This window comes from Rhineura floridana, chromosome 8, assembly GCF_030035675.1.
Source record: "Rhineura floridana isolate rRhiFlo1 chromosome 8, rRhiFlo1.hap2, whole genome shotgun sequence".
Classification (NCBI taxonomy): Eukaryota; Metazoa; Chordata; class Lepidosauria; order Squamata; family Rhineuridae; genus Rhineura; species Rhineura floridana.
Window position 1 is genome coordinate 3937077 of NC_084487.1, and position 25166 is coordinate 3962242.

A 25166-nucleotide genomic window follows, 5' to 3' on the forward strand; every position below is an offset into this window, starting at 1 on the left:
TGAGGATAACGCTTCACGCATCCGATGAAATGAGCTATCTGAAGTTCACAAAAGCTAGTATGTCATAATAAATCTACCAGTCTTTCAATTGCCACAAAGTCTTTTGTTCTTTCTCCATGAGCAACACACCTTGGCCTTAACAATATATAGCAGGGGGGGGGGGATATTGAAAGCAATTCACGTATGTTCTCTCAAACTCCAGAAAGGGCAACTGTATTAGCCTGTTACAAAGATTGCAACAGACAGTCTTGCCGTATCTTAAAGACTGACAGATGTTATCATGGCAGAAACTTAAGATAAGACTTCCGGGCATTTGACAACGCAAAACTAGTCCACAAAAGACTGCAGTCCTAAACATACTTACTAGCAAGTAAGCCCCATTTAAAACACCGAGATTTAACTGCATAAATAAACATGCATAGGCTTGCACTGAATGTCGGTTAGTCTTTTAAAGTGCTGCAAGACTCTTGTTTCATTTCATAAGCCAATTAGAGAATCTAATTGGTAGGTGGCCATATAAACAATTAATTTAATAGTAATAATTTTACTGCAACAGTCAACCACATCTACTTTTTTGCTAATTTATTTACAATATTTATTTATAAATATATTTATATACTGTTATTTCATTAAAAACATCAATACTGTTTATAACACTAAGAAAAACAACCACCATACAATAAAAGCATTAAAAATACAATAAAAACAAAGGTCAGCTGTTGCGAAAAGTCATATTCTTAACTGCCTGCACAAGCCTAATGAGGTGAATCATGTCCCTAATGACCCTGCCGCCATCTTAGTTGACAGCAGGTATGCACAAGCAATGCACACAGTATTTACAGCAACAGGAGAGGTAGGTGGGGCATGCGGATGGGTGTACAGGCCTGCGTAGTCTGGAGGGGGGCTAGGAGCTCCCTACCTGAGATCTGCAGCAGGGTTGGGAGTCGACGCTGCTGTGGATTGTGGAACAGGAGTGCTACCCTCCCACCCTAAGCAGGGGCCCTTCAGGGACCCCTCTAGGCCACCAGGGCCCAACCTGGATGTCCTCTGGCGCCGGCCCTGGTGGGGGGTGGGGAGAAGTCAGACTGGATTGCTGAAGGGCAAGAATCTTTTGGCAATGCTAGGCTTCTCAAAATTGTCCCCTCCCTAATCTGCTTTCCCACATATGGGAATCCCCATATTTCTCCCCCACCTGCAGAGGTGCACTAGCAGCTTAGATGGACAATATAAAACAGCCTGCAGGGAAAAGAGTAAATAACCACACACCCCATCCCAAGCACCATTGTTGCAATCAGCTGTGCAGCCCCCCCAAGTCTGAATCCCCCCCCCAGAGTGTGTAGTTTGAGCCTCAAGGTTAGGGACATTAAAAGCTGCTTTCAGCCAACTCTGATCATCCCACCCAGGACCTGCCTGCTCTGACTGGCAGCCGATCTCCTGGGCCTCAGGCAGAGAAAAAGGGGCTTTCCCATCACCTGCTACCGGAGGCGCTTCTAAGGGGACTGGTCGTGCCAGGGATTGAACCTGGGACCTTCTGCATGCAAAGCGGATGCTCTGCCACTGACCTGTGGTCAGGGATGTAGTCGTCTGAGGTCTCGGGGGGGGGGGGACTCAGACCCCTTACTTTTTTGGGAGCTGTTTCCCAATAGGGCCCCTATGTTTCCAGTATCCTACAAACCAATCAGCATGAAAGGATGAAAGAGTGTTAGCCACTGAGAAGAGTCTTCTAACATGCTTCCTTGTCCTTTCCTGCTGATTGGAGCCAATCAGAGTGAAAGGAGATGAGTCAGCAACTGAGAAGACTCTTCTTAGTAGCTAACACTCTCTCCTCTTTCATGTTTATTGGCTCCTAGGGATGCCCATTGTTGTGAAAGAAGGCATTAGCAAGGATCTCATTCTCAAACCCACAACAAAAAAGGGAAGGCATGGCTGTGACTAAATTGAAGAGACTCTGCACTTCTGAATATGCCGCTACACTACTTTCTGTGGTTAAGCAAAGCTTCCAAATGCAAAGTGACATCCCTTGTCCTGCCTCACGGCTTGACAGTCCTTTAAAAGAAGAAAGGAATCCCCTCCACAGAACATAAATCCGGCTGCTTGCAGCAAAGGTCAATCCACTGCCCCTTTCAATCCAGGGCACAATGGCGCTTGGCACTCCTTTCACCCCACCCAGTCCCCACGCCTGCCATAAAACTCACTTGGGCCAGCCACACTCTCGTAGCCTAACCTAATCTACCTCATAGGGGTTGTTGTGAGGATATAAGACGGAAAGGAGGGAACCATGCACACTGCCCTGAGCTCTCCGAACGAAAGGGAGGAACAACAACAACAACAATACTAATTGGTTCACTGGCGTGCAGGAGCGGCAAACGAAGAGCCCTAATCAGAAACCGCTCAGCGCGTGGCACTCTACTTTTTTCCTACGTCTGCGGGCCAGGCCGAGTGGAGCGCGGAACTGCGGGAGACGCAGCTGCGCTTTTGTTTCTGATTCGTTGGTTGCGGCTCAGTGCCCGCCCTCCTCGGCTTTTAAAATAAACCCACTAACGGCTCCTTAGTCCTCACTAGGTCCGCAGTGACCAATCACTAGGAAGGTACGGGGCGGTGGGCGGAGGGCGGAGGCAAGGGCGTGGCCAGCCCATAAAGGGGAACAGCTCTCACTGGGATTCCCAGGCTTGGGAAAGCGGGGAAAAGGGTCGGGATAGCAAGGCAGGCTTGACATCAGAACAGCGTGGGCCCTCCTGCTTGCCCTTTCTTTCCTTCTTTCTTTAGAAATGCTGCGGTGTCTGGAATAAGCCAGAGGGTTGCCACCTTTATTCTGACTCTGTTCTGCATAGCAGGCAAAAATCCAACAGGTGCTGCATCTCCCACCATGATTATCTATTTTATTTATTAAATTTATATCCTGCCCTTCCTCCCAGTAGGAGCCCAGGGCAAAAATAAAACATCATAAAATGTCACCCCGCGACAGAAAAAATTGCACTAGCTACCCATGTGCTACCGGGCCAAGTTCAAGGTTCTAGTTTTGGTGTACAAAGCCCTGTACAGCTTGGGACCAGGATACCTGAAAGACCGCCTTACCCCTTATATGCACAGTCGATCACTGCGCTGTGCAGGTGAGGGCCTCCTGCAGATACCATCTTATCAGGAAGTTCGTTCTGCACAACATAGGAAATGGACCTTTAGTGTGGCGGCACCTACCCTGTGGAATTCCCTCCCCTTAAATATTAGACAGGTGCCATCTCTGTTATCTTTTTGGCACCTATTGAAGACCTTCCTCTTTCAACAAGCCTTTTAAGTTGAGACCTTATCCCAGTCTGCGTCTGTGTTGGAATTGCTTTTTAATATGTTTTTTTTTTAAACAATCTGTTTTTAACCCTTTTTTAAAGATGTTTTTAAAGCTTTTTTAAAAGAAATGTTTTTGGCGTTGTTTTGTTTTGATGTATTTTAAAGTCTGTTTTTATGATGTTTTGAAGTGTTTTTGGCGCTTTGTTTGCCGCCCGGGGCTCCTGCTGGAAGGAAGGGCGGGATATAAATAAAATAATTAATAAAATAAATAAAAACAGACTTTAAAATATATTAAAACAAAACGTCTTTAAAAGTATTTTTTTTAAAAGCTTTAAAAACACCTGAAAAAGCAATTCCAACACAGAAGCAGATTTGGTAAGGTCTCAATTTAAAAGTCTTGTTGAAAGAGGAAGGTCTTCAGTAGGCACCAAAAAGATAACAGAGATGGAAGTATAAGGATAAAAATGATGACTATGTTGTAGCCTTTTTGATTTATGGGTTACATTTATATCCCACCTTTCCTAATGGGAGTTAAATGCCACCCACCTTCCTCCACAATTTTCATGAATTTTCCATTAAAGTTAATGACACAGGACCCAACCAGGGGATCTGAAAAATGTCCTTCCCCTGAATAGGCCTGTTTAACCCCTTAGCTCAGCCTTCACCAGCTTGGAAGCCTCCAGATGTTTTTGGAGGACAACTCCCATCAGCCTCAGCCAGCCCTGCAGATGTGTAGAAACACTGTTCTAAATCAACATTCTCATTAGAGGTTTTGCATCATCATCACTTCATTTGCAAGCCCCTCTCTGGGGCTCATCCCGGCTCTTGGAACTCCTGGTGGATGAGGATGTTGGAGGCCGGGGGTGGTGGGAGGAAGGAATACGGCAGGGCAGGGCATCTTGTTGCTGTGGTTGCCTGGCTGGGCCTGCCACCGGCTGCAAGGAAATAGCACAACCACCCTGGAATTGTGTAACTGTAAAACAAGGATGGCAGCGCCCATAGGCAGAGGTGGCCCAAGACATTTAGGGTATGTCCACATTACAGGCTTAAAACACAAGCAAGGGTGCTTTTTCCTTGCTGTGTTTCAAGCTGATTTTGCAAATCTCAGTACATATCACTGTGACTTTCATGTGTTTCCACTCCCCCCCCCGTTTCCTCCCCCTCCAGCTACCTCAACTCCCATTCCTCCCTCCAACACCACCCCACTGGTAATCATCTTCCCATCTGCAGCCACGATCCTATACATCTTCCAGATGCAATGGGATTTACTCCCAAGTAAGAGTGGGGAAAATCCAACACATCACAGAGTTGAAGTTGAAACTCTTCCTTAGCATTTTGACTTTGACTGACACACACATATGCCTTCCCCCCCCCCATCACCTTTTCTAAAGCCAGCAAACATTTTTACCTGGTGCTCCTCCCCCAAGTCAAGGTGCATCATACCTGGCTGCGGAGGGTGGCCATTTCTGCATTGCCAAATAAAAATGGGAAACATGTCACTGAAAACATGGACAAAAGAAGGTACATATTTGCATTAAATATTTGCATGTGCTAATTGATATGTATAGATGCAGATGTAGAAATAATTACTATAATGTAAACAGTGGAGAGAACTTGGGGCATTTGTTCAGTCTGCTCTCTAGGTGCTAACAGTTGGTGGGCAACTTCAAGGCCATCTTGTCTTTCTCTGTAAGCCAAAACTGAACCAGATAAGCTCTTCAGATAAAGGGCTTTTTTAAATAGAGGACTGACAGCCCTTTAAGTAGAGGGTTGTCATTTGTAAAAATAGGAGGGTGAGAACCAGTACACCACCATGAGTTCCTTGGAGAAAAAGTGGATGTATAAATGTAATAATAAAACACACATTTTACTACATTTGCTCCTTCCATTACTGTTTTTAAATCTCAGCTTAAAACTTGTCTTTTTCCCCAAAGTCTTTGAATCTCGGTCTAGGTTTTACCTTTATAATTTTGCATATCCAAAGTACGTGAACCTGACGTGTTTGTCTTGATCCTTACCTGTTTTAGTTCTTTTCCTTCCTTCCATGTTCCCCTTTTAGTTTTAGTTAGATTGTGTGCCTTTGTGGTAGGGACATGTTTTTATTCATTTTTTTTCTGTACAGTGCCATGTGCATTGATGGCCCTATATCAACAACAACAATAATAATTAATAAAAATGTGGCCCACCCCAGGCAACAACCTGGTAGAAGTACTTTGGACTCCCTGAAGTGTTAGAGCGGTATGACAATGGAACCCATGACCTAGGGAGGTGGTGGGCTCTGCAACACTGGAGGCCTTCAAGAGGCAGCTGCACAGCCACCTGTTGGGGATGCTTGGATTTCTGCATTGGGCAGGGGGTCAGACTGGATGGCCTTAGAGGTCCCTGCCAACTCTACTGTTCTATGATTCTAAGTCTTCAAGGGTAGCCCCACATTCAGCTCATTGCACTGGTCTGCACTCCATATTAACAGAGCATGGATGACGGTCGTGATCAGTCTCTCTCTTGAATAAAGAAAAGCATCAGTCTGAGTTACTGGAAGGTGATACATGCCACAGATGCCGCTTATGTACAGCGTGTTGCCAAATCTACAAGCCTGATTCTTCAGAGCGAGCACCATACCACCCCCATCCAGAACAGGCTGGTCACTACACCTGCCCGGTTCACCAGACCACCCACCCACCAACAGTACTTTCATCTTCTCCTCCCCATTGATCAGCGCTCATGCAGTCTATTATTGATTCAGCCTTTCTGTCGCCTTGCCTGACATCAGATGAAAAGAAGATGCAGAACTAGGTGTCATGAGTATACTAATGACTCCTTACTCCAAGTCTCCAGATGACGACACTCAATAGTTTCACAAATACTGAAAATGTGTCTTTAGTTGTTTTGAATAGTGTTTTAATTATGTTGTGCAATTAATAATGTTGTATGGCCACGCTGCGCTCCTTTGGGAGGGGGATAAAAATCAAACAAATGTTGTTGTTGCATATATATCCAAGGAGGTTTTATCCAAGGAGCTCAAGGTAGCATACGTGGTTCATGTTTATTTATTTATTTTACTTCACCAGATCAGTAACAGGGTGGGCCACAACAAACGTATTACATAACATAATCCAACCCATCCAAAGACAACTCAAAATCTAATGCAAATGTTCGCCCGTTTGTAAATAAAGAAATAAAATCTTAATCAGCAGACTGAACTTCAAAAGGCCTGACAAACAATAAGTTTCTAAAAGTTCATCATTGTCGGTGCCAGCATAACCTTCTGGGGGAAAGTATTCTACAGTTGGGGCACCACTCCCAATAAGGCCCTGTTCCAAGTTCTGGTCATAAGGTATGGCCAGATGGGCCTTTCTGTTAGATCTCAAGCCATGGGCAGGGCAGTATAGGGGGAGGCATACCTTCAGCTAACTGAGTCCCAAGCTGTTTAAGGCTTTATAATCCAACACTAAGAATTGGGCTCCGTTGTGAATAGGCAGCCATTGCAGTTATTTCAGCACCATTATTATGTAGTCTCACACTGCTGCACCAGTTAACACTCTCACAGCTGAATTCTGCACTAACTGCAATCTCTGAGCCATCTTCAAGGGTAGCCCCATGTACAGAGCATTGCAGTAGTCAAGCCTGGAGTTTACTAGGGCATGGATCACTGTGGCCAAGTTACGCTAGACAACATGGGAGACAAAATCAAACCCAACAGAACCCCACAACATGGGCCAGAGCACTAGTCAGCTCTATCTCTCTGTTCCATCTGAATCAGGAGAAACGGTTTAGGTGATGGACCAGTGCTTAGAGGCGGTGGTTGAGGCCAAGTCCTGAAAACTCTCAGGTGTTCTATGTCCCACATTCTCACACCCAGGAGGTGGGGAGAGGGCCTGTTCTAGATGGGGTTGCACTCCCATGGCAGGAGAGGTTTAGAGGTGCTCCTGGATTCAACACTGTCACTGCAAGCTCAGGTGGCCCCAGTGGCCAGGAATGCCTTTTTCCAGCTACATGCATCTGGACAGAAATGACTTAGCCACCGTACACCATGCTCTGGTAACTTCCAGATTGGATTATTGCAATGTGTTCTATATGGAGCTGCCTTTGAAGACAACTGGGAAACTTCAACTGGTCCAAAATGCAGCAGCCAGATTACTGTCTGGGGCTCCATTTAGTGTTAGTGTTTAAAGTCCTAAATAACTCAGACTCTAAATATCTGAGAGACCGCCTCCTTCCCTATAGACCCTTTGGGTGTTAAGAACAGCAGAGGGGGCCCCTCTTGGTAGTTCCATCACCCTCAGGCCCGGTGCCAGCAGGTGGCCAGGTTGGGGACTGGCCGAGGGGCCCTAGTGCTGAGAGGGGGCCCTGCTACTGGGGCTGGGTGCATGTAGCTCACATACTGACATGGATTTCAGAGCAGCAGCCATCCTCCCAGGCACCTCCTGCCACGGATATGGGCTGGCAACACAACTTCTTGTGGCACTGTGACGCTGTGTCAGCATGCTGCATGTGTCAACACGCCTCCCACCATCTTGGGTGATGGCAGGCATGTGCACGCAGTGTGCTAATCCATAAAGCAGCTGGGCCTATTTCAGCCAATGCTTGTGGCGGTAGTGCTGCTACCCTTGCAGTCTTCCGGCTCTGGCCACCCTCAGAAGTTGGGGGGAGGTAGCCCAGGAGAGGGCATTCTCTGTAGCAGCAGCCCCTAAATTATGGAACTCCCTCTCCACAGAAGTGTGACTGGCACCTTAATTTTCCAGTTTCTGGCGATTGCTGAAGATGCACCTCTTTACCCTGGCCTTTGACACAGGCAATGTTTATTTTTAGGACCCATGATATTGTGATTGTAAGCAGTTTATTTTGTGTTTAGGGATGTATTTTAAATTGTTGCAACTCACCCTGGAACCTCAGGGTAAAGGGTAGGTAATAAATTAAAATCATCCTCACCCTCATTTCCAGTTACCACCTTCTGGAAGCAAGCATCGAGGTAAGTAAGAAAGGAAGCACTGAAGCGCACTGCCTACAAAAGCTGCTCCAGATGGCCAATACGGAAGGATATCAGGACGGATGGCGTCAAAAGCTGCTGAGAGGGTCTGGCAAATTCACATGGTCACATTTCCCCTGGTGTGAGTAATCCATTAGGGCGGGGATGGGGAACTTCAGCCCCGGGAGTCAAATGCAGCCCTGCAAGCCTCTGTGTCTGTCTGCCCTTCGGGACTCTCACCAGGCTGTAACCCCTCCCCAGTCACACACTCTCCCCCAGGCCGGAACCCTGCCTGCCCTTACTTCACCCCTGGCTGAAATATGGCCTTGACCTTTAACCATGACTCTTGTGTGCCTAGATGGAGGACTGAGAGGGGTGGGAGAGAGTGCGTAGAAACAAGCCTAAAATTCACATGGGTCACCTGTGATGTTCCTATATTAATGTATATATGGTAAGTGTTGTTGTTTTAGAAGATACATGGTAAGTGGAGTGAAAGACGGGGAGTGAATGGGCAGTAGAATGCGAGATGATTGGCTGAGTGTTTAAAATGGCTGAACGTATAAAAGGAAGAGTGAGAGTGGAATCTGGGGGGGAGAAGAGAAAGAGTGGATTGCTTGGTGGGGTTTAGAGAGTTGTTTGCCAGGAGAGAGTGAAGAAGGAGGGGGGTGGAGTTCAGATTAGTATTGAGTAAAACCATATGCTTATGTGCCTTAAGAAGAAATCTTGTTAATCTTGTTAGCTTTGTTATCTGTAATAAATACTTAATTTGGTTTACCAAAGGCCTGATCCTTGGCTGGGGTTTCACAGACCAGAAGGGAGGGTAAGGTAATGACCAAGGCTGAAGGGGAACTGTAACAAATGGTGGCAGCGGTGAAGAGAGTAACAATACCAGTATTCAGAGTCTCTGGGAATACTAGTATTGGGACGTGACTGGTGGTTGCCTAGCAGGGGGATCTGTTGAGATCTGTGCTAGAGCGGGGAGAGAAACCATAAGAGAGAGCGGTCCGGACTGGTGGAGTCCCTGGTGGTGCCTAGTGACAGGCAGTAGCCACGCGCAGGTAGGAACCTGACAGGGAGAGCCAGGGAAGGACGCATCACATCACCCCACTCACTTTTGCCTCTGGAGCCACTGGCATGTGGCCCTTTGGAGGTTGTCCAGAAGGGAATGCGGCCCTCAAGTTGAAAAAGGTTCTCCAGGCCTGCATTATAATAATAATAATAATAAAATTTTATTTAGCAGACGCCCATCTGTCCAACCGAACGGACACTCTGGGCGACGTACAATATAAAATACAATCTGCTCATATACACAATCATCACATTATTAATATCATAACATCTCATCTGAAGACCATCTTACATTAATACAGTGTAAAACCTAACCCACCCCAGAGATCCCATAGGCCTGCCTGAAGAGCCAGGTCTTCAAGGCTCGGCGAAAAGTCAGTAGGGAGGGGGCATGCCGAAGGTCAAAGGGAAGTAAGTTCCAGAGGGTGGGGGCCACGATCGAAAAAGCCCTCTCCCTGGTCCGCACCAACCTAGCTGTCTTAGTCGGTGGGACCGAGAGAAGGTCCTGTGAGGCTGATCTTGTTTGGCGGCATATTTGGTGATACTGGAGGCGCTCCTTCAGATAAACTGGGCCGGAACCGTATAGAGTTTTAAAGGTTAAAACCAACACCTTGAATTGGGCCCGGTATACAACTGGCAACCAGTGTATTAGGATAACTAGAACAGTTTCCGTTCCAAATCCAAGTACTAAAAATGAAAGACTCTGTTAAGTGGAGACAGCAGGGTTTGTGCCCTCTGAATATATGTTACCAGTCTTTGTGCCCTATGTTACCAGTATTTTCTTGTCCTGCTCATTATTATTGTTGTTGTTTGTTGTTAATGTATTTCTTAAATTTATGTCCTGTCCTTCCTCCCAGAAGGAGCCCAGGACGGCAAATGAAACATTAAAAACACTCCAAAACTTCTTAAATTTCAGAGGGTGCTACCATAATATTTATTTATTTATTTACATTTCTATACCGCCCCGTAGCCAAAGCTCTCTGGGCGGTTAACAAAAACAGAATTGCTCTGTGGGTTGGGTGGAGAAATGTGCCTGCTACAAGGAAGGGGAAATCACTGGTGGCATGATAAGACATCTTCCTCCAATTATCAGTGACATCAGGAGTTTTGCTGATCAGTCGGCTTAGCTATTGCACATTGCTTTGCTGTGTTTCAGAAACTCTTAAGGTAGAAACACACTCACTGCTCTGCCAGTTCTTCTGAAAACGGGGGCACAGGGTGCTAGTCAAACCCTGCCCTTTTTTACTGTAATACCTGGCTTGAGTGTGTGTTTTTTTGAAAAAGAAACTCAGCTTCAAAGAGATTTCGCCACTGATCGGCAGATCAACCCGTTCCCCCTCCAGGCGTGGCTAATGGAAACATTTTTGTTTGGGCGACTGGTGTGTTCTCAGCCTTAGTCACAACAGTGACACCTTTCTAGGGGAATCCCCGATGATGCTGGCAAAGGGTTCTGGAGGATTCTGGCGATGTCTAGCTGAGAAATAGTCAAGCCATCCATTTTGTGCCCAGGGAACTTGGCTCTTCCTCCTAAGCTTCTGGAGTGGGACTTCTGGAGATTCGGCACAAATGATGTCAGTCACAAGGTATCTAAACCAGAGACAATGCTCACGACAGGCCAGAAGTCAACATGGGCAAGGTATTGGCTGCTGCTAATATGGGCTGAAGTGGTTGTGAGAACAGGCACTCAGTGTGTTCCAATGGTGGGACATTTGGACACTCTCAAACAAGCCATTGTGCGCTGGAAGAGGAAAGCTGTAGTTATTATTATTATTATTATTTATTACATTTGTATACCGCCCCATAGCCGAAGCTTGTTACCCAAAGGTCTCCAAGCAATAAAATGTAAATAAACAAGTAAATGTATTATACCATACAACAGAGACAAAAAATACCCCCAAAACCCTTAACAGCAACATAAAACTTTGGCAGCAGGTTAATAACAAGCAATACCATCTTAGTCTGTCAAGAGCCTGCAGACAACAAGGTACTTTTTTTTGTTACCTGGCACCAAAAAGATGCCAACGTAGGCGCCTCGCTGGGGGGTGCAATTAGCTGCACCAAAACCAAAAGAAAGGGCAATATTCCCCACCCCACCCAAATGCTTACAAGAGAGTAAGTGCAAGGGTATGACGGAAGAATTGTGAAATAACTGGCCTTTTGAGAACAGCTTGGAGACGCTTCAGGCAGTTATCCCAACTGCCGTGTGGCACGTAGAGGCAGAGTAAGATTGGGGCTGGCATGGTAAGCAGCATTGTGGGGAAAGGGGGGGCAAACAGACCGGGCTCATGAGAAGTTTTGTGCAAGAGCACTACTTGCAATGTGCCCCATGGTGGCCTGTGGGAGGGGGGTGTCAATGGATTGTCCATCTGATGGTGTCACTATCTTTGGACAGTCCCGGATTTTGTTTTGGATCCTGGATTAAATGATCTGCTGGGTCACTTTTGTCAAGTGTCCAAGAGGCCAAAAGATTTGCAACACAGGGCTGGCTGCTGGATACTGGAGGCTCCTCAGGGCAAGGACCTCTCCTGCCATGTGTTGATGGTAATAATGACGAGGATGATGATGATGATGCAAGGACCTTCTTTGCTTTGATGAAACAGTAATAATGAGGAAGTAATGTTTGGAAGCCTCCTCTTCAGATGCACACCTTAACGTGGTGAGGGGGTTTGAGTGTGTTGAAGGAGCTGAGAGCAATGCCGTCAGGAGTCTAGACCAAGAGGCTAGACTCCTAGCAGGGGCACCCAAGGCGGAATGGTCAAAGCTGAGACACCAGACTAAGATGCATCCAAACTCAAAGGAAGGCAATGGTAAACCACCTTTGAATATCTCTTACCATGAAAACCCTACGAACAGAGTATCCAAAATGCAACACAAGATAGTGCTGGAAGATGAGACCCCCAGGTCAGAAGGCACTCACCAAGCTACTGGGGAAGAACAAAGGACAAGTACGAGTAGCGCTGTGACTAATGACGCAGCTGGATCAAAGCCGAAAGGAAGCCCAGAGGCTGATGCGCACAGATGCGAAAGGAGAGTCCGGAGTTGTACGACGCACACAATAGGAACATGGAATATGAGAAGCATGAACCAGGGAAAGTTAGAAATTGTCAAGCAAGAAATGGAACGCATCACATTACAGTACTTGGTGTGAGCTTACAAGACTTACAAGACCTGAGCAGGGGGGTTCAGGACAGATGCTCTTGGAGGTCACTGATTCATAGGGTCGCCATAAGTCGTAGTCGACTTGCAGGCACATAACAACAACAACAATGTTTGGAAGACAAAGGACATGCACAGGGATAAATCACACCTCGCTAATTTTGCTTGGCAAAAGAGAGGCTGGCAGAGATCTGCAGAGTGCCCAGCTGCCATTGGCTATTGGGGAGACACAGCTGGTATAGCACAGTGGGGAGGAGAGCCTGGCTGGGAGTCCACAGTCTGTGAGTTCAAATCCCCACTTGTGTCTCCTGGGTGTCAAGGGCCAGCTAAAGATCACCCCACTGTGAGTGACTCAGGGATTACGTGCCCTGCCACCTGTGCAGCCGTGGGCAAGCTGCCTAGTCCCAAGGAGCTCAGTTGCCCCCCAGCTGGCAGTTGCGGACAAGGAAGGGGCTGGCTTGTGCAGCGGTGCCAAGCTGAGCAGGCCCTAGCCAGCTGGGGAGGACTAGCCTCAGAGGGAGGCAATGGTAAACCCCCTCTGAATACCGCTTAACATGAAAGCCCTATTCATAGGGTAGCCATAAGTTGACTTGAAGGCAGTCCATTTCCAGAGGGGAGACATACAGCCTGGTTCAAGGGAAAGCCAGGCACAGACGAAGTTGGCAAAACTGCCCAACTAGGCAAGAGCCCAAACAGGGCTGGATTTAAGCAGGTGAGGAAAGAAGACCTCTGATGAGATACGCCTGGTGCCTTCTTTATTATCTTTTCGGCGCCAGGTAAAGACCTACCTCTTTGCCCAGGCATTTTAATTTAATTTAATTTTAATTTGTCTTTGTCTTGATTTTGTTTCTATATTTTACAGTGTATTGTTATCATGTTTACTGTATTTTAATCTGTTTTTACCTTTTGTACACCGCCCTGAGAGCTAGAAAGCTATAGGGCGGTTTAAAAAATCTAATAAAAAAAAATGTATTTCTAGGATTTCTTACCAGCTTTTCATCCTGAGATGCCAGGGTGGGATACGAAGGCGTGATGCACAATTAGACAAACAGAACAAAACGTTAAACCTGTAAAAAGCAAGGAAAGAGGTTGCTGCAAGGGCAGAAGTATAAATTCAGCAAAAAGAGTTGGGCCTTTCAAAACTAAATACTTGAACTGTCAAAGACCAAAATGGGAGGGGGAATAGCGGGCTCTCACCCTTAAAAAAGGATGCCGGCGAGGATGGCATGAGCACAGCTAGCCCCCAAGAGGTCTAGATCTGGGCACGGGTGGGCAAGGAGCTGGTGGGTTTGGGCAACAACCAGCGAAGGGGCCCGGAGGAGCGCACCTTGGAGCTGGGAAGAGCTGCAGCCGAGGAAGGTCTCTCCAGAGGAGGCAGCACGTGGGTCTGCCCAGGCGTTCCTTCGCAGGGCAGCGTGCGTCGGTAGGTGTGAGCAGCAGGGCCCGAGGGGCGTGGCCTAGTCCAGGTGAGCGCCGCCCGGCCAGGTAAGCGGCTGTCTCCTTGTTCTCGGCCGGGAGGCGGCCCCTCCCAGGTGGGGGGCCCGTCGAGGGGGCCAGCTCTCCTTCCCGGTTTGGCAGCAGCAGCGCATGCCACAGCAGCCCTGGGGCGTCCCGGGCTGGCAACGGCCCGGAAGGGAGGCACCTGCTTGGTCTCCCGCGGGCCGTCGGGGGCGGGCCGGCTCCTCCCCGCGGAAGCTGCGCGGCGGCTCGGAGCTGAGCGGCGGGGCTCGCTTGGCTAGCGGCGGCTCGGAGCCTCTCTCGAGAGGGCAGCCCCCGAAGAGGACGAGGCAGGGGCTTCCCCGCGGCCTGGACAGCGCCTGGCCCCCTGTGCCCCTCTCGGCCGCCGCTGCCGCAGCGAGGGGAGACCTGCTTCCTCCCCCGACGGCTCCAAGGTTCTCCTTGCTCAGGTGGGCGTCTCGCCTCTTCGGATCGGGCCCCTGGGCTTGGGGGCGGCGGGATAATCGTGGCCCCTCCACCCCTCCCGACGGCCCCCTTTCCCCCTCATGCCACGACGCGTCGATGATTGAGAAGCGATTTCCCGTGCAATGGTTTTCTTAAAATATCCCCCGGGCTGCGGCTCCTCGAGGGCGGCGGGCTTTGCCGTGAGAGCGGCCTCTTTTGCGGGGAACTCAGCTGCCTTCGAGCCGCGGCCCCCCGGCTGGTGCGCCCCGGAGCGAGCGAAAGCAAGGCGCGCGTCCGAGTAGTTCGGAGCAATTGCTGTAAACCGCCCAGAGAGCTTCGGCTATGGGGTTGGTATATAAATGTAATAAATAGATAAATAGCAAAGCGCATCCTGCCGTCGCGTCAACCTCGTCGCTGTGTCGGGCCTCCTCTGGAGGAAGCCCCGAGTTCAAGGGGACTTTCCCCAAGATGAAAGTGACCAGTCGGATCACCGCCTACAATCTTTAAAACATCTCCCCTCTCCCCCTTTGGTGAGCTGGATGGAGCTCCGAGGTGAGGCTGTTTGGAAAAGGGTTTGTTAGCTGTTTTTATGGTCCGTTTGTAAATCGTCGCGAGACAAAGGTAAAAAGAGATTGATTGAGTGACTGATTGATTAACCAACCCACCACCACCACCACCACCAGGAGAGCACAGGACTGAGGATGTGAGAGCAGGGGAGAAGGGGGGAGAGGGGCCCTTCGGGTCTAACTGGGCTCCTGAAGTGTCCGAAGGGCGATTGCGCAGCATCCTGAGCCGTTCCGAGGCATTTTCGGGGCAGGCAGTTCAGAAAGACCCTGTCAGTCTAAGAGGCAAAGGAAGGATTCCTGGGCTGCGGGATGGATTGGGGGGGGGACCCTGGCCTCCCTTCCCAGACGGCCTTTCCAGTGGTCCCTGGCCAGATCCAGGCCCCACTGTGAATTAAAGGGCTTTGGCCTCTTGTGGGGTGTCCTGGCTGGCACCATCTGGCTTTTCTGTTCTCTCAGCTGCGCAGAAGAGTTTTTGCTTTGCAATGGCTTTCCCTGTGATTTCGAAGCAGAAGTTAAAAAGGCGCCAACATCCCGATGTTTAGAAGCCAGAGCCTTGCTTCTTTTCGCAGGCATTTTAAGTATTGTATTCTGGGTCTTGGTCTGCCGCGGTGATGTTGGCCGATTATTTTATCTGGTTCCTGTTTGAATTTCTGTAAACCTCCCTGAGATCTGGTTTGTGGTAGGGTGGTAAGCTAACCTTTTAAAAATAAATGAATATGTAGCAGCAGGAGCAAGTTCACCTCGGGATCGAGATTGTGTTTTTTTAAATTATCTGTAAGCATATATTGTTTTCTGTTTTTCAGTCTGGGGGGCCCTCTGAGTAGTTATATATATATATATATATAAAATAGTAGTGCATGTGATGCTTTTAAGATGCAAAGTGCTTCAGAACAGTTGTATTATTAGCTCTTAAACAGCCCCCCTTGGAAGGCAGGTCAGTAGGATTCCTGTTTTATGGATGGGAAACAGGCAGAGGGAGGGATTGGCCAAGCCACTGTAAATAGACCTGGAATGGGCTCTGGAGCTCCTGTCTCAAATTCAGTTATCAGTTGGGCCCGAAAACTAGGCTAAATCTGCTCTCATCTACCTGCTGCTTCACACCCCAGTGCCTCTCTTTGTGGTGTGTGTGTGTTAATAATTATCGATTTCTTGATCCAGTCTACCTCGTGCTTAATCTGGAGATTTAGACAAGAGCAAAGGAGTCTTATCTCTTAAAAGCTGGAAAGGCAAACTTTGGAAAGGGGGGGAATCACTTGTGGTTTCAGTCAATTGTTTTACCAGTTTTGATAATCCAGGCCCAGTTAACTGGCCAACTAGGGGCAAAGGATGGAAGATGAATGTTCTGCATGCCTTTTGTCCGTTTGGACCACGTATCCATGCCGTCGTGCGCTGGGTCCAACTGGACCTTCATGCGTCATATAATGGATTTGTGGAGTTCACAGCCACGTGGTCAGGCGGTGGCCACTAGTTTATATGGCTTTAAAGAGGATTAGACAAATTAAGGGAGGATAAGACTACTGACAACTGTTAGTTGTGGAACCCATGTTCAAGGGTAGTGTACCTCTGGATGTTAGTTGTAGGGGGATCTGGGGGGGAGCTCTTGCCTTCATTCCTTGCTTGTGGGCTTGCCAAAGGCGTGTGGCTAGTTATTGTTGTCAACAGGGTACTGGACTCCATCATGTCTTGATGTGATCCTGTGCTGTGCAGGATTGAATGCTTGGGATGGGTGAACTGGTCCAGTTTTGGTTTCTTATTTTTTCTAATCTTCAGTTCTCCACATTTCCACATCAGCTTTCAATCTTTTTTTAAAGAAAAGTCCTTGTGCAAATTGAACAACATTTTAGTGCTAATTTTTCTTAACATACACATTTCTGCAAGCAATCATTCATAATATAATGCTTGTTTGTATGTTATTTTCATGGCTATGTGCATCGTTATGCACATTTTACTCTACCATGTGCATATTACCCTAATATTGGTACACATTCCTGGGCTGGAAAATTGCACTGTCACATTTGGAGAAACGCAAACGTTGCAGGATGGCTGTGTTTCAGTTTGTTGTTTCACAAAGCATGAATTGCATTAGGGTCGTCTTTAAATTTTTTTAAATGTATTTCTTACATTTATATACAGTACTACCTTTTTCATTCAAGGAGCTCAAGGTGGTATACATGGTTCCTCCCCCTCCCCATTTTATCCTCACAACAACCCTGTGAGGTGGTTAGGCTGAAATGAATTTGTCCCCCCACCCCAACAGTTAATACTACAGTGGATGTTTTTGCTCAAGCTATTTAGATTTGCAGATGTGGACAGGAAGAAGAAGTGAGTGGGTTCTTTTCTTTTTTTAATGCAGGGCCAATAATGAGATGCAAAAAGGGAGGGGCAATTTGGAATAGCAGAAGAGAAACTCTCTTGCAGCTGACAGCAAAATGGGAAGACGAGGACCACAGGGCTGATGGAAAGTCTTGTTGTAACTTAGATCAAGGGATATGGAGGGAGATCCTTGCCTGTTCACCAGTCACTGAACTGTAGTAGGACTGGAGGGGAAGTATATCTCAAATGTCTCTTTGCTAAGGTATGTTCCTTTTCTGAAATAAGATTGGAGGCTTGTTTGCTCTCAAAATGTTTTTGCTATAAAGCGGAAGAATTGCCTGCTTTTAGAGGAATCTTTTTCCTGTTATGTTTTTCCATGAGTCCCTGTTCTGGGCTTGCCTCTCCTATTTGGAAGGAGGCCCACACAGAGTCACATTGGGCTTTCTCTGAGGATAGGAAAGCCTGCTGTCTCTGCATCAGGAGTGATTGAAGATGCAATTACCCCCATGAAGAGGTGTCCAGGTAGAGGAGGTTTGGAAGGGGGCAAGATCAGAGTGATGAACTGTGCAGAGATACAACAGCAACCTCTTCTTGGGATGGGTGAGCGAATAATTTAGATTCAAAGGAGATGTATGTCCACAATCTTATTGTGATGCCATATTTGTGTTGTGGTTTTTTGTGTGTTTGTTTGTTTTGTGGCCAGGCATGCATTTTTACCCCTTTCCAAAAATCTCAAGACTATTTGGTACTGCTATATAATTAGAAGCTAAAATGATGAAACTGAGGTTATCATACTTTGGACACATAATGAGAAGACAGGATTCACTAGAAAAGACAATAATTATGCTGGGAAAAACAGAAGGGAGTAGAAAAAGAGGAAGGCCAAACAAGAGATGGATTGATTTCATAAAGGAAGCCACAGACCCGAACTTACAAGATCTGGACAGGGCGGTTCATGACAGATGCTCTTTGAGGTCACTGATTCATAGAGTCGCCATAAGTCATGGTCGACTTGGAGGCACATAACAACAACAAACATAATTTGGATGTAAACCCACCAGCACGTTTTATTTTTAGATGGTCTTTATATTGCAATAGCTGGGCTATATATTATAGTCTGGAAGGGCTTAATTTAAACTGGGATAAGACCTAGAATTAAATAGCCAGGGCTGAGTCCCAGACAACAAAGAGCATGTACAGAGCTCTTGCCCCTTGCTGAGTCACTAAACTGGTCCTCTCCTTCCCCCATGTGAACTGAGGGTGTCCTGATCGGTTTCCTTGAAGAGTTTGACCTCCAGGACTGATCTTGGTGCCAGAGCTGTGAGATACAGGTGAGCCACTCCCTCCTTTTAACACAGTCCACTGGGAGAGTCACAGAGCAGACTGACCAGCTGCCTTTAAGACTTGCTCAAAACCTGCCACCCCCCAAAAGCTTTAGTGTCCCTTTGCTGAAACCTGACATGCCTCTTTTTAAAGACATTCATTGCAGGATTCTGGGTCGAAACCAGGGGTGACTAAGCCGTAGCTTGGGGGCCTAATTCCCCCCCCGCTGCAAATGTTTCTCTTTTCCCCTTGAAGTCTAATTTTGGCGGAGGTGGCACGAATGAAAAGTAGACCCAGTACATGGGTGGGTGGAGATCTCTCTGCCAAGCCCAGCGATCTGATGAGGATGCAAATAGCACCCCACCCCTGGTTCATTAGATCATTCGTTTTGATGAGCTGGGAAGGGACCCTCCTTGGTTGGTCTGTATGGATTAACTGAGAAGGGGATGCTGTTTGCCCGTGCAACCTGACCGTGCCCAACATCCCCTGGGAGCGGGGGGGGGGGGGCTGAGGGTGAATGAGGCCCTCTGGTCAAAACGATTTAGTGGTCAGTTCCCCTGTTTGGGAAGTTAAGGGAAGAATTTCCTTCTCTCCAACTGGATCAGCTGGTTATCTGTTGTGGCATGCAGCCAAGCTTGCTCACTCAAGACCTGATTCTGCCTTGTTGTGGTGCTACTAGTTCCCATCTGCTTTTTGCTTGTGTCCAGGGGTGTAGTCATCCAAGGTCATGGGGGCTCTTAAGATCCCTTACTTTTGGGGGAGCAGGGTCCCTATGTCTCCAGCATCCTATGAGCCAATCAGCATGAAAGGGGATTGTGGTGGCCACTGAGAAGAGTCTTCTAACACGTTTCCTTGTCCTTTCCTACTGATTGGAGCCAATCAATGTGAAAGATCCTCCGTGGCGCAGAGTGGTAAGCGGCAGTAACGCAGCCGAAGCTCTGCTCACGGCCGGAGTTCGATTCCAACGAAAGGAGGAAGTCTAATCTCCAGTAAAAGGGGTCGAGGTCTGCTGTCCGGATTGTGTGGAATAATGTGAGGTTGTGTTGATACACGGTGGTGGCAGGTGATGCTGGGCTTGAGGACATGATGGTCTCTGGCAGCCGAATGATTCTATGATGTTTGCTTGAAATATTGTGCCTCCGAACCACCTGTGCATTGAAATACTTTGGAAAGAAGGGTGAGTTAGAAAATAAACAATAAAAAATTGCTTCTGCCTGATGCATGGGCCTTCTGCCAACTCTTGGACAGGAGGGACATTAATTTAAAAAATTAATGGATGCCTCTGCACAGACCTTTGTGCTGTGTGTGAAGACACCAGAGACAGGGCTGCTTGGCGTGTAGGATGTTGGGATGGAGGCAGTTGCTGCAGCCCTGCACCCCTCTAGCGTATCAGTCCGGTGGGTGAGGGATACTTCTGAACCAGGCTTATGTTTTTCTGGTATCTTGCAATAAGATCATAAGGAGTTGTATTCTACTGAGTCAGACCTGGGTACATCTAGCTCAGTCCTGTCCACACCGTGACTTGCGGCAGCTTCTCTCCAGGGTTTCAGGTGTGATGGGGTCTATCCTAACCCTACCTGTAGATACCTTTGGGGATTGAACCTGGGACCGTCTGCATGCAAACCAGATGCGCTGCCACTAAACTGTGGCCCTTTCCCTGAGCTGTACAGCACATCCGGAATGGTTTCAAAAGCCAAGATTGCACTTTTATTTTGCTTAAAAGCAATACAGCTGGTATAGCACAATGGGGAGGAGAGCCTGGCTGGGAGTCCAGAGTCTGTGAGTTCAAATCCCTGCTTGTGTCTCCTGGGTGTCAAAGGCCAGCTAAAGATCCCCCCACAGTGGGTGGCTCAGGGGTTATGTGCCCTGCCACCTGTGCAGTTGTGGGCAAGCTGCAGAGTCCCAAGGAGCCTAGTTGCCCCTCAGCTGGCAGTTGCAGACAAGGAAGGGGCTGGCTTGTGCAGCTGTGGCAAGCTGAGCAGGCCCTAGCCAGCTGGGGAGGACTAGCCTCAGAGGGAGGTAATGGTAAACCCTCTCTGAATACCGCTTACCATGAAATCCCTATTCATAGGGTAGCCATAAGTCGGGATCGACTTGAAGGCAGCCCATTTCCATTTTTGCTTAAAGCTCTATCAAAGATACATAATTATCTGACAGTACGCTATTATTTATTTTTTATTTATTTATTACATTTATACTCCGCCTTTCTTTTCATCATAGAAACCCAAGGCAGCTTACATATGGTTCCCAGGCGGTCTCCCATCCAGGCACTGACCAGACCTGAGCTGGCCTCATGTGCCTTCAGACTATAGCCTGGGACCAATGCAGAATGTGTGTAAAACGGCAGGCTTGGCAAATGCAAATATACAGATTGCTATTTTTGCACTGCCTTGATGTATAACTGTTCTTGGAGTCCATCGTGCGCTAGGGATCTCTTCTTTTTCAGCCTGAGGGCCATATTCCCTTGTGGACAGTCTTCTGAGTGACACATTCCAGTGGTGGGTGGGGTGAGCAGCAAAAGTGGGCAGAGCAACAGATGTGAATCTTACCTTTGACCAGTAGACTGCACACCAGCTGCACCGAAGCCAGAGGTTTGCATGCACACACATCTCCAGGCAAGCAGGAGGCATTTATTACAGTTCAAGGACACATGCAAGCAAAGCAAAAGCATTTGAGGAGGGTGCAAAGCAGGGCCAGATAAAGCCCTGGAGGGCCACATTTGGCCCCTCGGCCAGAGGTTCCACACCCCTCCCTTCAGTAGAAAGCAGTGAAAGTTTTCAGCCCACCCATTCTGACTTCTCGTCATGCTATCCCCGGACAAGGACCACTGACACAGCTGGAAGCCAGCGCCTGGCTGACTCACCGGTGCCGAGACCTGACAGGGCTGTTGAGGAAGGCCTCCAGCCGGTTTAGCTGCTTTGCTTCTGAAATGGCATCCTGCAGGTTTGGGGCTGGAAGCTGACTTGGAAAAGGTCATCTTCCAGCATAGTGCCCTCCTGCCCCCAGGGAGTAGAGATTACTGGCAAAGGATTCCTGAGCCATCACTGGGAGATGTTTATCTATTTAAACTTTTAAAATTTTTTATGATGCTTAGAATGAAACTTTGGGGAGAGGGCGGGAAAGAAAGGAGGTAAGCCTTGGTTTGGAGAGAAGATAACTGCGCCGATTTCAGGAGTGTTTGTTCAAGTTACAACCACACAACCAAGTTACGATCAACCAAAGTGTGGGGCGGGCTTTGCCCAGAGCCTCTTGTAATGAATGAGAGGACCCTTACATAAGGGAAGAAGGTGAAATGGTGGCAGCTTACGTTATTTGCCTCACCTGTTATTTGCTGCCCTGGGCTCCTGCTGGGAGGAAGGGCGGGATATTTATTTATTTAATTTATTTATTTATTACATTTCTATACCGCCCCATAGCCGAAGCTCTCTGGGCGGTTTACAGCAATTAAAAACATTAAAAACAAATATACAAATTTTAAAACAATTTAAAAAAAATTAAAAACAATTTAAAAACACGTGCTAAAATGCCTGGGAGAAGAGGAAATAATAATAAAATCAATAAATAAATCTGGTTTGTATCTTTCTTTTGAGACTGACGAGGCTACTGCTTCCTGCTGCAGTCTCGCCCAACCTGGCACCCTCCAGATGTTTCGGACCACAGTTTCCATTAGCTCCAGCCAGCGCAACTGGGACTGATGGGCATTGTAGTCCAAAACATCTGGAGGGCACCAGATTGGGGAAGGCTGGTCTGTGGAGCCAAGGAGTGTGAAGACAGAAGTAGGCCCCCTCCAGGCATCCCTTTTGCTGTGCAATCATGATGATTTGTGCTCAGGATGATGTCAGGGTGGTTATATGAAATCATGCTTTCAATACTCTTTGCACCTGCAAACGTTTCAGGGTGGGCCGAGATACCGCTCCACTTCCAGTCTGTATTTCAGCTTCCTGCTGAAATCCTGTGACTTTTTAGTACCCCAAATGTTTCTGGGTTTGTTTTTGGTCGAACCTCTGTTGTGCTATAGTGCATAATTGCCCTTCTGGATGGCAACAGTCTGGTAATATCGGGGAAGCATTGCAAAACTACTAATTAAGTGGAATGATGTGTAGACAGTCCAGTATAAATCCTCCACTAATGGGCTATTATTAAATAAGTAACGTGTTGCAGGATACACCTACAAACAAAAAAAACCCCCACCAGTCTGGAGGGACCCATAAAATAAAGCCAGTCATGGTTCCTCCATCAGCTGTGGGGGTATGTGGTGAGCTTCTCTTTGGTTTCAGAACCTGAAATGAAAAGATGGGCATGCTAGCTGGGCTTCTTTTGGGAGAAAGGGTGAGATATAAATTTAATAAATAATAATAATAAACAAGAGGCAGGAGGTTACTCTTGTCCCATCCTCCGTGCTTCAGGAAAGTCACCTGCCTTTGCAAGTTTTGTAAAAATGTCACATAAACAATCCGTTCATTTGTCATGGGATTAATTTTTTAAAAGCGAACTGCTTTTAAAAGTGCAAAACTGCTCTGGAGATTGGAAGTTTTCTGCTTGACACAGAATTCCCACCCCCCACAAACAAAGGATTGACCCTGGAGAGGAAAGGGTACATTTGGACGGTGTGGGTGGGTGGGTGTGCATGCACTTTTCCCATTGCTCTGGGACATTTCCATGTGTCTTCATTTACCTAGTGAATGTTTCTTTTGCTAGGTGTTTATTGAAGCTTGCCCTGATGCCCTAGATAAGGAGTAAGTAAGGAGTAAGCAAGGAAAAGAAAATGAAAGGAGATTTTGGAATGGAAGAGGAAAGGAGTGTACTGGGGCTGGCTTTGCCTCTGCATTGGATCCATGCCCAGGGCATGTTGCTGTCTCCCAGCCTCCGTTCCCCATCTGTAAAACAGGGACATTGTCAGCTTCCTTGGTGAAATGGTAAATATTGTAAAGCACTTAGAGTTACAAGTGGTTGCCAAAGCAATTAATAGTGGTGCATGGCGGACTCGGATACACCAGCCAGATCACTGCGGTCATTTGGAAAAGCTCTCCTGGTTGTTCCACAGTTATCTCTTAACCATTTAGTTTCTGTGTTGGCGGTTCCCAAACGTTTCCCCCCACAGAACAGTTGAAAAGTGTCGAGGGTCTTGGCAGACCACTTAACAATTTTTCTGCCTGTTGTAGTGTTTGTAATGCGCTGCACTAGTTGCTGCATGAATTTTAATTGTATTTTGTAGACATGCTGCAGAATACCTGAGTGAAGCTTGGTGGAGCCCCTGTTCTATGGGAATTGGGGTTTTTAGCATCATGCACCAATAATTTGACACACTGTTGTTACTGAAATCAGACAGGCACCTACAATCCAGGTATTCCTTTACCTGCTGAAAATGTTTTTCATCTGCCAATTGTAGTTAGTGAATCAATTTGATTCAGTGTTTGTTTTGTATCTTATTATTTTTGATTTTATTGTACCCCAGCATGATACTTTTTATGAGTTGACAGTTTATAAATAAAATAATGAGTAGAAGGTGCAGCAAACTAGGGCTTGCATCCAGTGGTGCCGTTCGACTTGCACAATAGGCTTCTGCTTGTGCAATGGAACATCCCGTCTGTTCCCCGGTGCACCCTCAAAATAGGCCCCAGAGGACTGGGGGACCTTCCAGAGCAGATGCTGGCTGTGCACAGCAAGAAGAGAGAGAAAGGGGAAGTCCCTTCATTCATGCAACTTTGGATACAACCCTAGGCATAGACTGGTGGTTCTGATGTCAGTGGGGCAGTAAATCCACTCCAGGTTTTAGTCTGATCTTTCAAGGAGTTGTCCAAGGTGCTGGAGGTTTTGTCACTCTATACATGAAAGAGGGCATTGAATCCAGCAAGCTAGAAACCCAACAGAGGCAGACTCCTCCACAGAATCTTTGTGGGTAGTGATACCGGGCCCCAAGTTAGCTCTGGGGATGTTCTATTGTCCCTCTGATCAAAATGCTGAGGGAGATCTTGAGATGAAAAATGAAGTCAAGGAAGTGTCCAAAAGAGGAAATGTTGCAGTAATGAGTGACTTCAACTACCCAGACATAGACTGGCTACATATGTGTGTTCCAGTCATGACAAAGAGGTAACATTTCTAGATACCCTAAATGACTGTGGTCATGGAACTGACCAGAGGATGGCGACCCTGGACTTAGTCTTAAGTGGGGCCCAGAACCTGGTGCGAGATGTAAGTGTAGTCAAACTGATTGGGAGCAGTGACCATAATGCTATTAAATTAAACATGCATGCAAGTGGCCAATTGCCAAGAAAATCCAACACAGTCGCATGTCACTTCAAAAGAGGAAACTTCCCATAAATGAGAGGATTGGTTAAAATAAAGGTGAAAGGCAAAGTCCAGAGGGTCAAATCACTTAAAAACACTTAGGAGTTGTTTAAAAATGCAATATCAGAAGCGCAACTGGAATGTATACCACAGATCAGGAAAGGTACCACCAGGGCCAAGAGGATGCCAGCGTGGCTAACAAGCGGAGTCAAAGAAGCTATTCAAGGCAAGAAGGCTTCCTTCAGAAAATGGAAGTCTTTTCCAAATGAGGAGAATAAAAAGGAACACCAGCTCTGGCAAAA

General features: G+C 47.3%; 1 protein-coding gene and 1 long non-coding RNA gene across 4 annotated transcripts in view; one reads left to right on the forward strand and one right to left on the reverse strand.

Annotated features, from left to right (window-relative positions):
* Nucleotides 1-4702: 4702 nt before the first annotated feature.
* On the reverse strand, nt 4703-14383 carry LOC133390101 (uncharacterized). The gene is made up of 4 exons (XR_009764305.1): nt 13800-14383; nt 13462-13539; nt 9361-9447; nt 4703-4748 (listed from the first exon to the last, which is right to left on the reverse strand). It is a non-coding gene; the product is annotated as an uncharacterized LOC133390101 (long non-coding RNA).
* Nucleotides 13910-25166, forward strand: part of IRF5 (interferon regulatory factor 5) — a 59953-nt gene continuing 48696 nt past the window's right edge. The window contains exons 1-2 of one of the 3 annotated variants that reach the window (XM_061638012.1): nt 14295-14379; nt 17294-17515. Coding sequence is in view for 1 of the 3 variants with exons in the window: in XM_061638011.1 (XP_061493995.1) it covers nt 14060-14379 (320 nt within the window). In the remaining 2 variants the exon portion in view is untranslated. Of the gene's footprint in view, nt 14380-17293; nt 17516-25166 lie in introns of all 3 variants that reach the window. The other 2 variants (XM_061638013.1, XM_061638011.1) reach the window with 2 other exon arrangements.